Below are 15,248 nucleotides of genomic sequence, written 5' to 3'. Positions count from 1 at the left end.
TCTAGTGGTTAACTGGAGATGAGTCTCATGGTCTTTAGTGCCCAGGCTGGCTTTGAACTGTGCTGCTCAGATCTCAGCCTCCTGAGTAGGTAGGATTACAGGCGTAGGCTACCGTGTCTGTCTCAAGGCATCATTCTTGCTGTTTAGAAGCCCCCTCCCATTTTTTCCATAGTTGGCTTCTCTTTCAATGGCTACCCTCAATGCTGGAGTCTCTGAGTTAAAGTGCCTCATGCTAATAGCCCCTCAGCACGCTGCCAGCATCCAGGATTACTTATTTACCTGTTCCCACCTGACAGGATAAAAAACTGAGCCTTTGGGCTGGGAGTTTGGCCTAGTGGTAGAGTGCTTGCCTAGCATGCACGAAGACCCGGGTTCGATTCCTTGGTACCACATACATAGAAAAAGCCAGAAGTGGTGCTGAGGCTCAAGTGGTGGAGTTCTAGCCTTGAGAAAGTCCAAGGACAATGCTAGACCCTGAGCTCAAGCCCAGGACTGGCAAAAGACAAACAAACAAACAAACAACAAAAAAAACTGAGCCTTTGTGTTTGGCACTGTTGTATTCCCAGGGCCTGGGGCAGTGCCCTGCACAGAGTAGGTCTTCCTCAATAACTGTTAGGGAGCCTCTAAATCCTCTGAGGAGCCTGGGGATCACACCTTGGGCACCCCAACTTCCTAGTACTGTCCTGTAGTTGTCAGCCCTTAGATTTACCACTTTTAGTTTACATGGCTTCCTTCCTCCCTCCTCCCTCTCTCCTTCTCTTTCTTTCTTGTACTGGGATCTGAACTCAGGGCCTCTGGTGTGCTCTATCACTTGGGCCACACCCACACGGCACATCAATCTGCATGTCTGTCAATTTGCGTGTCTTCTGTCTCCTTGGGAGGCAGAGGTGGGCACAGCCATTTGGTACTGAATGGGTATGTGACCACTGCATAGAGAAGAGACAGAGGGAGGGTGAACTGTCACTGCCTGCACTCCACGGGAGGCACAGCATCCTAGAGCACTTCCAGGAACTTGGTGCTCAAATCTTGGTGATCCACCACGCACTCTTTTTTCCAAGTAGTACTTCTCCCCAGGGACGAATCTACCTTTTCATTGGCTGGTAGCTAAGTGGGCAAGGAGTGAGGGCATCGAGAACAGGCCAAGGAATCTGGGATTCATGCCTGGTAGGGCGGGCCTTGTCTTCTCATCCTTCATCCACGGGTAGGCTTCTGCTCACCTCAACGCCTCTGCCCCCATCCCATCTGCTTGATGAGAAGGACTTATTTGGTTTTACATCGGATCCTAATTTATACTATGGTGTAAGGAACTAACTCAATGCTCTTCCCCCAAAAGTAGAATAGAGGACCACAGGTAGGTAATCTTCTAGTCCCTCACACCAGCCATGAGCAACCCAGGCCACCCATACAGAGAACCAGTCACCCTCCAGCTCCCACTCTCCCTGGCTCCATCCTGGTTTCTCTTACAGAGGAAAGCTGCTTCCGATGAGGATCCGGCCAAGGGGGTATGGCTTGCCATTCACAGTCACTGGGGGGCTGACCTCAAGGTTTCCGAAGGAATCAAGGCTGGTGACAGACTCAAAGAGGGGCTCCCGGGTCACATAGCCGAAGTCTGGGCCCTGGGCAGAGGTCATAACAACATGCCATTAGTCTCTGGCAGCCAGTAGCCAGCAGCCCCAAACAGCCACCCTCTCCTAGTGCCTGCAGTCTGGGTGGAGCCGGGAAGGGTGGGGGGTGTGTGTGTGTGTGTGTGTGTGTGTGTGTGTGTGTGTGTGTGTGTGTGTGTGTGTGTGTGTGTGTGTGTGTGTGTGTGTGTCCGAGAGTCTCTCTGCCCCAGACATATGGTGGTGATTTCAAGATGAGGTCTCACACCTGATATCTGTCCCTGCTAAGATAGCTCAGATTCAGTTTCCCCAGCTGCAAAGGAGGTATTTGATGAGGTGACCCAAGGCAGGGAGTAGACTGGATGCATGATTGCTCTAGGGATGGGAGAAGTCTCGCCTCCTGACCCTCTGTTCAGAAGGAAAGGAATGCGCCTCCCCGGCCAGCATCAGGGTCACATGACTTGCTTTGGCCAATGAGATAAAGCAGAGGGGATGCCTGCCCGCTTTTCTTCCTCCTCCTCCTGGCTTGGGAGAGTGGCATTTGTCAATCAGGGCTGTGTCTTTTGTTTTTTTTTGTCAGTTGTGGGCTTGAACTCTGGGCCTGGATGCTGTCCCTGAGCTCTCAGCTCAAGGCTACCACCCTACTCCTTGAGGCACAGTACCACTTCTGGTTTTCTAGTAGTTAACTGGAGATAAGAATCACGGTCTTCAGTGCTCGAGCTGGCTTTGAACCTCCATCCTCAGATCTCCACCTCCTGAGTAGCTAGGATTACAGATGTGAGCCTCCACACCTGGCTAGAGCTGCATCTTTAACTGAGGTTCCAGCATGAAGAAGCAGAGCTGCAGACCAGCCAGCTCCGCAGGGGACGTGGGCCAGAAGGAGGCTCTGGCATGGCGGTTTTTCAGTGCGGTTGCACTTGGTGCCAGCTGATGGATGCGAGCAGCAGTGGCACAATGTCCTAGTAGTACATGCCACTCAATGCACCCCAGCAAATGCACATGTCCACCGTGCCCAAAAGTAGCCCCAGGACTTTCTCAGCACAGTGCTAATGCAGCTAGCACACTGCAACCCACATCCCCCTGGCCCCCTGAATGTGAAGCTCCTTTCATGATTTGTTTTGGGAGGGGGGCAGGGAATGAAAACATAGGATCTAATTTGGGAGCTAATCCACACACTGGGATTCAGCTCATCTGGCAAGCCAGGCACCGGTAGCTCATGCCTATAATCCTAGATACTCAAGAAGCTGAGATCTGAAGAAGATCATGGTTCAAAGGCAGGTAGGGCAGGAAAATTTATGAGACTCTTACCATCAATGAGCCAGCAAAAAGCCAGAAGTGGCTCAAGTGATAGAGCACCAGCCTTGAGTAAGACCACTAGTAAGCACCCAGACCTAGAGCTCAGGCCACAGTACTGTCACACACACACACACACACACACACACACACACACACACACACACACACACACACACACACACACACACCCCACTACCACTACTCCCACCATCACCACACAGTATTCCCTGTTTTTAAAAACAACAACAACAAGAAGAAACTAGAGTGGTGGCTGCAGCTTGTCCTGGCCCAGCTGAGAGGTTCAGGGACAGGCATGCCCCATGGGGCAGATAGTGGCAGCTTAGCACTTTCTCGCCTGGGCCCTGGCAAGGTGGGGCCAGGCTGGCAGCTGGGGCTTGTGGGCATCGCCTGAGTGGCAGAACAAAGCCAGGGCTGGCCTGGCCTCCAGAAACAATGCAGCCTGGGGTTTGGAACCAGGCCGGCTGGGAACCCTGAAGGCAAGTTGGGGGCCCCAGGAGAAGAGAGGGCAGGAAGCTTCCCTCCTTATCCCCTGTTATTTGACTCAACTCTCCACAGTGTTTGGGGTGTGGAAACTAAGTCCACTCAGGCAGCACCCAGGGCTGTGGAAGCCCCTTCAGCAAGAATGGTCCTTGTCTAGCCTTGAACAAAAGAAGTGCCTAGCCCCCAAACATTACCTCCCACCAAATAAAAGAATGGCTGTTACAACATGTGATGCCCAGCACCCGTCTCTACTTTTGCTTTTCCTCTTCCTCAAAAGGCTGCGACCCATACCATTTTCTCCCCACTTCACAGATAGGCAAACTGAGGCTCAGAGCGGTTTTTAAGTTGCTAGCCCAAGGTTCCCACTTCCATTTGGGGGCCGATGCTCCAGGCCAGCTTCCTCTGATGGTCCAGAGCCGCTGGCTGAGATGTGAGGCTTGGAAGGAGGGACAGAAGAGCCAGACAGCTTTAGATAAAATCCTCCTGTGCCAGAGGCCATGGCCTCATGGTCCTTGTGTGCTCTGAAGTTGGCACCATGAGTTAAAATGACGGCTCTCCTCTTTGAAACTTAACACCGCAGTAAGTTGGAGTGTGGGGCTCCTGGCACTGAATCCTGCCTGGTCTCCTATGGTTCCCAATTTCCCCGCTCCCTGCCTGGGGAGCACCTCGGTTATCAGGGCGGGAAAGGACCTCTTAGGCCACTCCCAGCTGACCCATCTCAAAGATGAGCAGAGAGAGGTACCAGGAACAGACCGGCAGCTGGTCACCAGCCCCCAGGGTCTCCCCAGCTCTGCCCCCCACCCAGGCCCTTGGTATCTCTTAGTATCTCACCAGGAGCTGCTTAATGGGGAAGTCCTTCATGGTCCCATCTCGGGGAGAGTCCAGCACCACGGGGAAGCCTTTGTGGGGAGCCTCAATGTAGCCAAATTCAATTTCATCCTGCAGGGACACCAGAAAGAACTGTCAGCCAGGGCGGGGGTGCTGGGGAGGAAGGAGGTAGGCTGGGGAAGACTAGGGAACTGATAGGTAATTTGTGCACTTGGACCCCAAACTCCCGAAGTACAAATGAGTTAGCTGGGTGTGGTGCTGCATGCCTGGAATCTCAGCACTCAGGAGGCCAAGGCAGACTAACCAAGAGGTGGGCTACACGGTGAGACCCTGCCTCAAAAAATAAAATAAAAAAGCAAAACAAAAGAAGAAGCACACATTTGGCCTGGGAGTTTGGCCTAGTGGTAGAGTGCTTGCCTAGCATGCATGGGTTCAATTCCTCAGTACCACATACATAGAAAAAGCTGGAAGTGGTGCTGTGGCTCCAGTGGTAGAGTGCTGGCCTTGAGAAAGCCCAAAGACAGTGCTCAGGCCCTGAGTTCAAGTCCAGGACTGGCAAAAAAAAAAAAAAAAGAATAAGCACACATTCACATAGAGTGGAAATCATGCATTCCTTGTGTCCCCAATTCTTCTCCCATGAGCGAATCCAAATTCCCAGAGACTTGGCATGTGGACCCCAGTTTTCAAAACAACACTGGGCAGTGGAACTGTGTTTCAAGTGGTAGAACACTAGCCATGAGTGAAAAAGCTAAGGGGCAGTGTCCAAGACCCTTAGTTCAAGTCCCAGTATTGGCATGAAAAAAAGACAAAAAGAAAAAAGAAACACCCCAATAAACAAAGAGTAGATAGATGGGCCTGGGCATGATGGCTCACACCTGTAATCCTAGCTACTTAGAAGGCTGAAATCTGAGGACTGCAGTTTGAAGGCAGCCTGGCAACAAAGTCCATGAGACTCTTATCTCCAATTAACCACCAGAAAACCAGAAATGGAGCTGTGGCTCCCAGTGGTAGAGGGATAGCCTTGAACAATAAAAGCTAGGTCCTGGGTTCAAACAGCACGACTGACAAAAAACAAAAACATATGGCACCATCCTGAACACATTTTCTTGAAAATAACAACCTAAGGCAAAGAGGATTATGTATCCACAGCCAAGCCAAATTGTCTGTCTGTCTTTCTTTCTTTCTTTCTTTCTTTCTTTCTTTCTTTCTTTCTTTCTTTCTTTCTTTCTATCTTTTTTCTTTCTTTCTCCTTCCTTCCTTCCTTCCTTCCTTCCTTCCTTCCTTCCTTCCTTCCTTCCTTCCTTCCTTCCTTCCCTCCTTCCTTCCCTCCTTTTCTTTCTTTTGTCAGTCAGCCCTGGGGCTTGAACTCAGGGTTGAGCACTATCCCTGAGCTTTTTTTCCTTAGGAATAGCACTCTACCACTTTGAGCCACAGCTCCACTTCCAGTTTTCAGGTCTCACAGACTTTCTTGCCTAGACTGGCTTTGAACCGTGATCCTCAGATCTCAGCCTCCTGAGTAGTTAGGATGATGGGCACGAGCCACCAGCGCCGGGTTGTCCGTTCTTTTTAACTGTTTTCGAGTACTCCCAGGCTGCTTTGGTCACCGCCCTGTGGGGTGGGCCCCGCCGGTCCACATCTGTGTGGACGTGTGGGGTGTAGACTGATGGAGGCCCTCCGGCAGGGAAGCTGGGTGCTGATGCCTTTGCACAGTGCATCTCCTCCTGCCTGGCCCCCGGCTCTGTACCTGGATCCAGCGGTCGCCGCGGTTCATGTACTGGAAGCAGACCTTGAGTTCACACTTGGTTTTCTCTACCAGGTTCTTCACCTCCTTCAGGAACAGGTAATTGTCCTTTAGGCTGAGGAGCAGGGGGGTGGGGCCAGGAGGAGGAGTGAGGAGGGGTGAGGAGGGGTGAGCCCAGACACAGGTCCCCCTCACAGGGGGTGACGGCTTCTGGTTCCTCTGAGCTGTGCTGGGCCGATGAGGCTGTGTCTACCCTCATCTTTGTAAAGGCCACGGAAACCCACCACCCACAGAGGCATCTTTGTCAGACTCGCAAACAAATCCAAGGAACAAGGAAACAGAGGCTTCTGCCTATCCTAAAACTCTGATCTTGGCGTTCCAGCTCTTCCCGCAGACCCCATGGGGCCTGAAGGCCTGGGAGGGCAGTCCCTTCTGTGGTTGCCACCACGGCGCCTCTTTTCCTTGCTCCCCCTCTTGCCTTGCTGTGGCCAACCTAGCACACCGTAAGTGCTCAATTAATGCCTCCTTAATGAGGGAGGGAGGCCCTGCCCAGGGCGTAGAATAAGAATGGACAGGGCCTGCCCTCAGCTGTCCATTCAATGCTCACTGTAGCCCTATGGCGTAAGAACTGCTGAGAAACTGAGGCATGGAGAGACCGAGTAAGCCAGCCAGCCAGGGCCTTTGGAGCCGCCACAGCCCTAGAGGGCCAATGTGTCCGGTCACAGCCACCGTGTGATGGAGCCAGAAATTCAGCTCTGTCTTTCCCTGACCCTTGACCTTCTGACCTTGGCTGTTCTTCCCCAGGGCTCCCTGCCACCCCCCTTCCACTTACCAGCACACAAACACCGACACGGGGGGCAGGATGTTGGGGGTCATGATCCACGGTGCAATGCGAAACGTCACGGTGTCCGTGAAGATGGGGGTCAGGGGAATCCCCTGGTGTGGGAGAGAAGGCCGGGGTGGGGGCGGTCACCCAGCAGACGCGTCAGGGCTCCAGGGGCTCATGCCTGTCACCTAGCTACTCCAGAGGCTGAGATCTGGGGATCGCTGCTCAAAGCCAGCCTGGGCAGACCAAGCTGAGTCTCTCATCTCCAATTAACCAACATAAGCCAGAAGGGGTGCTGTAGCTCAAGTGGCAGAGCACCAGCCTTGCCTGAGCAAAAACGAAAGCTAAGAGACAGGGCCTGGGCCCTGAGTTTAAGCCCCAGGACTGGCACAAAAGAAGGGGGGTGTTAAGTCACATGGCTAGATAATATCAGGCTTTAAACCAGCTGACCTGCCTCGGAACCCTCCCCCCGCCCCCCGCCTCTCTTTCTGCCCCAGTACTGAGCTTTGAACTTCACGCCCTGTGCTTGCTGTGTCTATCGGCCGTGCCTCCATCTATGTCTTTGCTGGTTAATTCGAGATAGGCTCTTTTGGACTTTTCTACCTGGGCTGGCTTTGAACCTTGATCCTCCAGATCTCAGCTTTTTGAGTAGTTAGGATTATAGGCATGAGCCACCGGTGCTGGGTTGAAGTCTTTCTCTTAACCCATCCTTGGGTTCCTAAGCCTAGACCCCTCCCACCCCCACCCCTGCTTTGGGTCCTGGAGGGGACCAGAATGCACTGTGGGTTCCTGGAGTGGTCCTCTGCCAGGGGGGCCCAGTCCCTGGGGCAGCTATTCATAGGGGAGCCTGGAACCCTCACCTCGGCCATGTACTCCAGGAGGCTGACGTGGAGGGAGACCAGGCCTGAGAAGCCCTCATCGGGGAAACACAGGCCTTCCACAAAGAATAGCAGCTCTGCCGAGCCGCCTGTGTACTTGACCACGTGGTAGAGCTTCTGCCGGCCCAGGATGTGAATGTAGCGCTCACCAAAGAATGGATCTGCAGGGGAGAGGAGGGAGATCAGGCCTCCAGATCCAGTGGGAGGAGGTCATTGAATGGACTGTAAGGGACAAGCAGAAAAGGCCACCCGATGGCTGCCAGCTGGTCACTTTTATTGCCTCCGGACTGCTGCCCACTGGGGCCCCGCCCACCCCTGCAGGCTCCTCGCTTCCTCATCTGTAAAATGGGCTTGCTTTTCTGCAGCAGAGCAGAGGATGACTGCAAGTTAATAGGCTGGGGGCTGGGGGAGAAGAATGTTAGTGCTCCCATTTCACAGAGGAGGAAAGTAAGTCCCAGGAAGGAGACATGACTTGTCTGAGGTCACACAGTGAGTGGCTGAGCTGGCATTTCAAACCCATGTCTATTTCTATTACCTGAGTTCTCCTTAGCCTTGCTATAACCAAAGCACAAAGGTGTCATTATTACCAGAAACTTCTGTCGGGACCAGCCTGCGGTGCCAGGGCAGTCTATTTCCCCAGTGTGGAGGGGCTCAGCGTACTCCAGCTTACTTCGCCACTCTGAAATCTCCAGCTCATCACTGCTGTTCGTTCTCTCCTGTCCCTCCCCACTTCTGATTACTGGTGAGAATCCTGCCCCAGACCAAAGCCAGGGGCTGTGTGTGTGGCCTCCACAGCCCCTGCCTGCCCCATCCCAGCCTCTGTTGGCACACACAGCTAATGGGGACAGAGACGGGTCCCGCCAGGCCCAGCTGCCCGCTTGGCACATGGTCAGGTTGAACAGATGCCCACTGAATAGAGCCATGCCCCTGCCCCCTGGCCCTCCCTGGAGAGATGGATGAGGAGTTTTCAGGCTGACTTGGAGCATGTGAGTTGAATTATTTCCATGAATGCAGCTTGGGCAAGATGGCCACAATGCCATATCTCAGCTGCTGGTAAAGCAGTGCAGGCAGAAAGGGGGAAATGGTTGTGAGGTTATGGAGTGGGAGGGAGCAGAGGCGGGGAAACATCTGAGCAGAGGAAGATGGCCTCTGAAAGGCCCCTGTGGGGAGGTTGCAAGAGGATACTTGCATGGGCAAAGGCATGAAGGTAGGAGCCTACGAAGTTCCAGGAGTTTCTTTATACCTTGCGGGGCTAGAAGGGCAGAACCAGGCTGGGCTTAGTGCTTGGAACAACAGAAACATGGGTTTGGGACCGACTGCCCAAGGACTAGAACATGTAACCGGAACATTCTGGCATAAAGGAAGTGAAATGGTCCGAAGCTGTCCAGGCCTTGGATATGGTCCTTCTGCAGGGCACATGCTCAAGTAGAGCCACAGTGATAGGAGACACAAAACCAGAGAGACTCTGGCCCCAGTGCCACTCCGGCTTTCCAAGCTACAAAGCTTCAGGGAAATCATGTAACCCCCAAGCCTCAGGTTACTCCACTGGCAAATGGAGGATAATAGTAGTTATGCCACAGAGGAATTGCAAGAGGCTAGGTTATCAGTACCTTTGGTAACCATGACACCCATGGGTAGCCATGGGTACCACTCCGATAGGAACTAGGATGAGGAGAAGCTGGGAATGAGGCCTGTATCCCTGGCCCAATATTCCCTTGCCCACTAGGCCGTGAGCTAGTCCTTGAGTGACCCCAGGACCTTGTCATGCCCTCCCCCCCACACCCACATGCCCCAGGCTGTCCTTGAACTGATGCTCAGAGGAGCAGTGTCGGTGCTGTTGAAGTGACAGGTGCCTAGCTTTTCCAGGCTCAAGGCAGCCTAGAGTACAGGGACAGGGGTGTGACCAGGGAAGGAGGCTCTAGTCCATCTGCTTTTCACCTCTTTCTCTTCCCGTTAAGGCCTGTGGTCTGTCACAGCGTGCCTCTCTCCTAGGCCCCTTGCTGATAGTTTGAGCCTGTTCTAGGCAGACTGATTGCTCTGTAGAACAATCTGACATTGTCCAGAGGAGCTGCCACTCCTCCTCCCCCATTTTCTGTCATCAGCCTGGTGCAGATTTCGACACCCCCATATGGCCTGGCCCTCCTACAGGCACCAACAATGGCCCTCTATGTCTTAGGCTAGGCCTGCTGGCAATGGGGCCTCTCCCACACCCCAGGTACTGGCCCCGGTTGGACAGTACTTGCTGTGGCTTAGCCTGACCCTTCTAGTCACTTTGGACCCATTCTACCTCCCCAGGAAACTCTGGTGGGAGCTCCCACTTGCCCATGGCACCCTGCGGAGGAGGACCCCAGGCTGGGGCTGGCTGAGGGGGTCTTCTGGCTCTAGAACTCTCTCTCGGGGTTCCTTGAGTGCAGCCCTGGACCTTAAGGTGGCTGGACCATTTTGTGGGACACAGGGGATCATGGGACGTTCATGAGTGCAATACACTACATCTGTAGGTCTGTTCAGGTTTAGCCCCTGATGCAAGAAAAGGAAGCCAGGCCGCAGGTGAAGAAAGGCCTGTTTTCCTTGGTGCCTGCGTGGCTCAGCATTGTCCCCAGAAATCCTTCATGACTGGAAGCTCACTGGTCTGGGTTCCCATGGCCTCATTCCCTGGAGGATGGCACATAGCCGAGACAGATGGCGTCTGGGGAACATTTTCTAGGCTCCTTTTCCCTTCCTGCTCAAGGCCCATCTCCGATGGCAAAGGACGGGGAGGGAGGAAGACATGGAGCCAGGACTCTAGAGATGGCCAGGCGTCACTAAGAGCAACAGATCTGGGTTGATGCCAAGGCTGAGTCAAAGCCTGGGGTGACACCTTTCTGCACCCCTCCTACTCCGTGGCAACTCTGGCCCGGACAGAGTAAACATCAACATCTCAGCCTCTCTGCAAGGTAAGGGACATTCCGACCTTCAGGAAGTCCCTGCCAGGGCTCAGGGTGGACCATGAGAGGGGTGTCCTTGGGGGGTTGCTGTCCTCTGGTGTGTGCGTGCCACTCCCTGAGGTGAGCCCTGCCCTGCTGGTGGCTTTTCTGGGTCCAGTGGGCCCACCCAGAGGGGCTGCAGGGTGAGGCCTGAGGTCCTGCACTCCACATCCCCCAACTCTACACAGCCAAGCAAGCCAATCTGCCAAGCTGTTGGGCTGAGGGAAACACATCCATCAGACCTTGACATTCCCTTACTTGAAACCCTTGAATGGCTTTCCACTGCACTCAAAATAAAATTCAGACCCCATCCGCATGCTCTGGTCCCTGGCCCAGCCTGCTGACCTTGAATTTGTCCTCCTCCCCCCCATCCTCTGCTCCTTCACAGTATGTGATGGCCCCTCTGCCCTCTCACAATGCTTTTCTCCAGCCCAGGAAGAACTCTTTCCTTGGTTGTTTCTTTGTGTCACTGCTCCGAAGACACCTTGTCAGAGAGGTATCTCAGGACCACCCAGCCAGCCTGGAGGGGGTGTCATCTAGCCAGTGTGTGTGTGGGTGGGGGGGCTTTGTAGAATCTGGTCTTGTTCCATTTCTCCACTGTGCTGTTTCCTCCTTTCCTTCCTTTCTTCCTCCTCTCCCATGGCCATTTCCTTCCTTCCTCCCTTTCTTTTGTGCCAGTCCTGGAGCTTGAACTCAGGACCTTGTGTTCGCATTTGGCTTCCCTACCCCCTTCTGCCCCCTTCCCCCTGGCTCAAGGCTGGCATTCTAACACTGAGCTACAGCTTGGCTTCTAGCTTTCTGCTAGTTAACTGGAGACAAGAGACTTTTTCCAAATGGAGTGTCAGATCAGAGATCTCAGCCGCCTGAGTAAGCTAGGATTATAGGTGTGAGCCATAGGAGCCAGGCTTATTTATTTGATCTCCTTGGACTTCAGGCAGACCCTGGAGGGGGGAATGTGACTCTCCTGTTTAGTAAGAATTATGCTGGCAGCAAGGCAGCTCCACACCTGTTCACAGGAAGGGGAGGACGTGGGCAGCCTCAGGCCTATCTCTATGGGGGAGTGCATCCTCTTCTAGTGGGGGCCCCTGGGTTTTGTCACCACCAGAGGGAAGAGAAGAAAACCAACTCCCTCAGGGCCCCTACAGCATCTCTAAGAGATGCCAACTGCCACATGGATCCGGGCAGGCACCAGGATGCCGGACATGGGGCATTGTGAGAGTGACAGGCCTCAAGGACCTATCTTCCTCTTGCTGTCAGGAAGAAGGACTTGGACCCAGGTCATTGAAGCCCCTTGGTGGACTCTCCTGAGGTCCCCAAGGCTGGAGCAGGTCCTGTACCTGCAGGGACAGAAGCTACTGAGAGTGGGGGGGGGGCAGGGGCGGAGCCCAGGTCACTCACTCTCTACGTAGAATACGCCCACTTTGTCCGAGTCCGACATGGAAATGTGGAGAACCATCTCATACCCAGCAGGCAGGCGGTCGGGGCCCTTGGTCCTCAGGATCATCTGGGACATGTCCTTGAGATCTGGGGACAGTGAGGAGAAGGTTAGGGTGAGGGAAGCAACATGGGAGTGTGGTCTTCCATTGCCCTTACTATGTACTTATTTGTGTTGGAACTGGGGCTTGAACCTGGGGCATCTCATGCTCCTGCTTGACTTTTTTGGCTCAAGGCTGGTGCTTTATCATTTGAGCCAACAGTTCCACTTCCATCTTTGTTAATTGGAGACAAGAGTCTAGGATGTTGCTTTTAAAAAAACAGACAAGACCACCACCACCACAACAAAAAAACCTCATAGCTTTTTATTTTTTGTTGTTGGGGCTTGAATTCAGAGGTCACTGTCCCTGACTTCTTTTACTCAAGGCTAGGACTCTATTACATGGAACAACAGGTCCACTTCTAATTTTCTGGTGGCTAATGAGAGCTACGAGTCTTTCTTTTCCAGGCTAAGTTTGAACCCTGATCCTCAAATCTCAGTCTCCTGAGTAGTTAGGATCATAGGCATGAGCCAAGGCACTCAGTCTGTATTTGCAGCTTTTAAAGCTGAAAAACACCCCCCCCCCCACGAATACCCAGAGTTTAGAGTATAGTGCAATATTAGAATACGTGCTTAGCATGCACAAGGCCCAAGGTTCAATCCCTTACAAAACCCGACAAATAAATGCAGCAGGGGCCTGTCTCCCTGGTGTCTACCCTGGTTCACTGGGATCTCTTCTCTAAGAGATCTCTTCCTTAAGTCTCCACTTGCACAAAGTAGGCTTATCCAGGGTCCTTCCTGGCTTTAACAATTCGTAAGTCTGGGCCGGGAGTTTGGCCTAGTGGTTAAAGTGCTTGCCTAGCATGCATGAAGACCCAGGTTCAATTCCTTGGTACCACATACATAGAAAAAAGCCGGAAGTGGTGCTGAGGCTCAAGTAGTAGAGCTCTAGCCTTGAGAAAATCCAAGGACAGTGCTCAGGCCCTGAACTCAAGCCCAGGACTGGCAAAAACAAACAAATAATTCGTAAGTCTAAGGACGTCTTTGTTAAACAAAGGAAAGCATTCAAAGCCTGAGTCTGACCCATAGGCATGAGCTACTAGCACCCGGCCAACCTCACGGCTTTAAGTGAACTATATTTACATGTATTTTCATTGTCTTCTTCCAGTCTGGTGTACCTATTCTGCTGACGTGTGCCATTCCCCTGCCCCCAGTGCTGCCCCCTGGTACCTTGCTTGCTGTAGACCTTCTCGTCACTGCAGTCCTCCTTGGGCAGCCAGGGTGTGTCTCGGTCACAGTTCACCAGCAGAATGGCCCCCTGGCCCTCTGGGCCCCACGTCCAGGATGCCTATAGTGATGAGGGGACAGGGCATGGGGCTCTCCCTGCTTCTAATCCAGGACAAAACCCCCCAGGGACACCAAGAGATAGTTCCCCCCACTATGCAAGACGTGGCAGACAAGAGGCTAGACAGGGCACGCGGTCTCTGCTCTAGGCTATGCCTAGAGGAGGGAGGGAGTTCTACTAAGGCCAGAGGATGGGTAGACAGATATCCTAGGATGGGACTGAGGGGAGCTTGCCTCCTGCCCTGAGAAAAGGGAGCTGTGGTCTGCAGGTGCCCGAGGCCACCTGTGGGGTCCAGGCTGGGGCTCTGCCCGTGGACACATCTACCTTTTTTGGGTTGTTCTTTTCCACCACGCCATCTCGGTCTGCATCCACATCTAGGGAGATATCTATGGATGAGAGTCATGGGTAAGTTGTTGAGCTTGCCTGTGTGGCACAGACGCAGGGGAGTGGGGTACAGCTGGAGAGGGGGCTCTGGCAAGGCCATCTCTCCCCTGTGGACCTGCCCTGCTCACATCCTCCTCACTGCATACAGCGGGGCCACAGCGTAGAGGAGATGTAAGGTCCCTGTCCATTCTCTTCTCTTAGGGAAGAGACCACGACCACCCCTGGGCTTGCAGGAAGACCAGCTTTGTAGAAGTTGTGGGGTAGTGGAAAGGTCTGTCATCAGACCATGGGTTGAAGCCTTGGTTCTTTGCCACTGAGCTGTGTGACTTTGGGGAGGTTAGACAATCTCTTAGAGCCCATTTCCTCACTTGCACGAACACCAGGCTTTTTCTAGTTGGCACCATGTGCAGTGGTACCGCGGGGATCACAAACGCTGATGGCACCCCTTGGCTGGGAAAATCAAGGAACCCTTCAGTATTGTCGTCAATGGCCTCAGGAGGCATACCTGCCTCCAGGTATGGAGGCATGGGGTGGGCATGCTGGCTGGCACTGGTCGTGCCTCTGGGTGAGGTAGGCTGGTCACAAGTGGGCTTGTTTCAGGCCAGCTTGAGTTGGATGATGGTGGAAGCTAGGTCCCCTTGGTGGGGCGGATGGAGGGAGGAGGGCCTTGCACAGAAGGACCCGTATCCCTTCACTAGACAGCTGATCCCTGTGCCTAACTGGGGGCAGGGATCCCACTCTAGCCTTCCTTTGGCCCTGGTGCTGGCTCTGCTGTGTAGAGGGCAGCAGGAAGGTGGAGGCCCTGGGACAAAGCAGCCTCCAGGGAGGCCTGCCTGGAGTGCCAGGCTGTAAAGCTTCTGTATCCACTCTTGCCATCAACTGCTGGCTCAACCCAGCTCTCTGGGGAGCCTGCCATGGGGCTGGGCGAGAAGCACACTGGTCCTGGGAGGGAAGTGGCCCAGTGCTCAATTCCCAGGGGAGCAAACCCAGGCTTGGAGGAGGTGGGGGCAGCACGAGGTGGGTAACGTGGAAGGAAGGAGGGGAGAGGTGTGGGTTCCAGGGGACAGCAGAGAGGTGGTGGGGTCACCTGCCCCCGCTCTGAGGAGGTGCAGATGTGCAAGTGTCAGTTTTGGCTCCCAGACCCTCTCCAACTTTCCAGCCTGCCACACTTCTCTGCTATTGCCTGTAGTTCCCTGTGCCAGAGGCAGGGCATTCTCCAGGGCTCGATTACCAGGGAAACTCACACCCACCGTGCTGCAGCGGGACGTGGGGATGAAGGGTCCCCAGAGGGGCTGCTGGCTCCCCATCTCTGCTCTTTGCTGAGGCCTACCTGGACACCTTGCAAGAGCCAAGCTCACTTTCGAAGACCCAGCTCTTGCTCCCCGAACATCACAGCTGGAGGAGGCAGCGA

The 15,248-nt window shown here is 53.9% G+C and overlaps 1 protein-coding gene across 1 annotated transcript in view; it reads right to left on the bottom strand.

Annotated features, from left to right (window-relative positions):
* Window positions 1-15,248, bottom strand: part of Padi2 (peptidyl arginine deiminase 2) — a 39,908-nt gene that overhangs the window by 7,808 nt on the left and 16,852 nt on the right. The window contains exons 4-11 of the mRNA XM_090335720.1: window positions 13,778-13,839; window positions 13,339-13,456; window positions 12,033-12,158; window positions 7,654-7,832; window positions 6,800-6,903; window positions 5,971-6,082; window positions 4,230-4,337; window positions 1,465-1,616 (exon numbers count right to left, since the gene is read on the bottom strand). Coding sequence (XP_090191846.1) covers window positions 1,465-1,616; window positions 4,230-4,337; window positions 5,971-6,082; window positions 6,800-6,903; window positions 7,654-7,832; window positions 12,033-12,158; window positions 13,339-13,456; window positions 13,778-13,839 — 961 coding nt within the window. The remainder of the gene's footprint in view (window positions 1-1,464; window positions 1,617-4,229; window positions 4,338-5,970; window positions 6,083-6,799; window positions 6,904-7,653; window positions 7,833-12,032; window positions 12,159-13,338; window positions 13,457-13,777; window positions 13,840-15,248) is intronic.

Source organism: Megascapheus bottae, chromosome 6, assembly GCF_031878675.1.
Source record: "Megascapheus bottae isolate mThoBot1 chromosome 6, mThoBot2.hap1, whole genome shotgun sequence".
Taxonomy (NCBI): domain Eukaryota; kingdom Metazoa; phylum Chordata; class Mammalia; order Rodentia; family Geomyidae; genus Megascapheus; species Megascapheus bottae.
The sequence above is the reverse complement of the archived record's forward strand: the minus strand, read 5'-3'. Positions and strand labels throughout refer to the sequence as shown.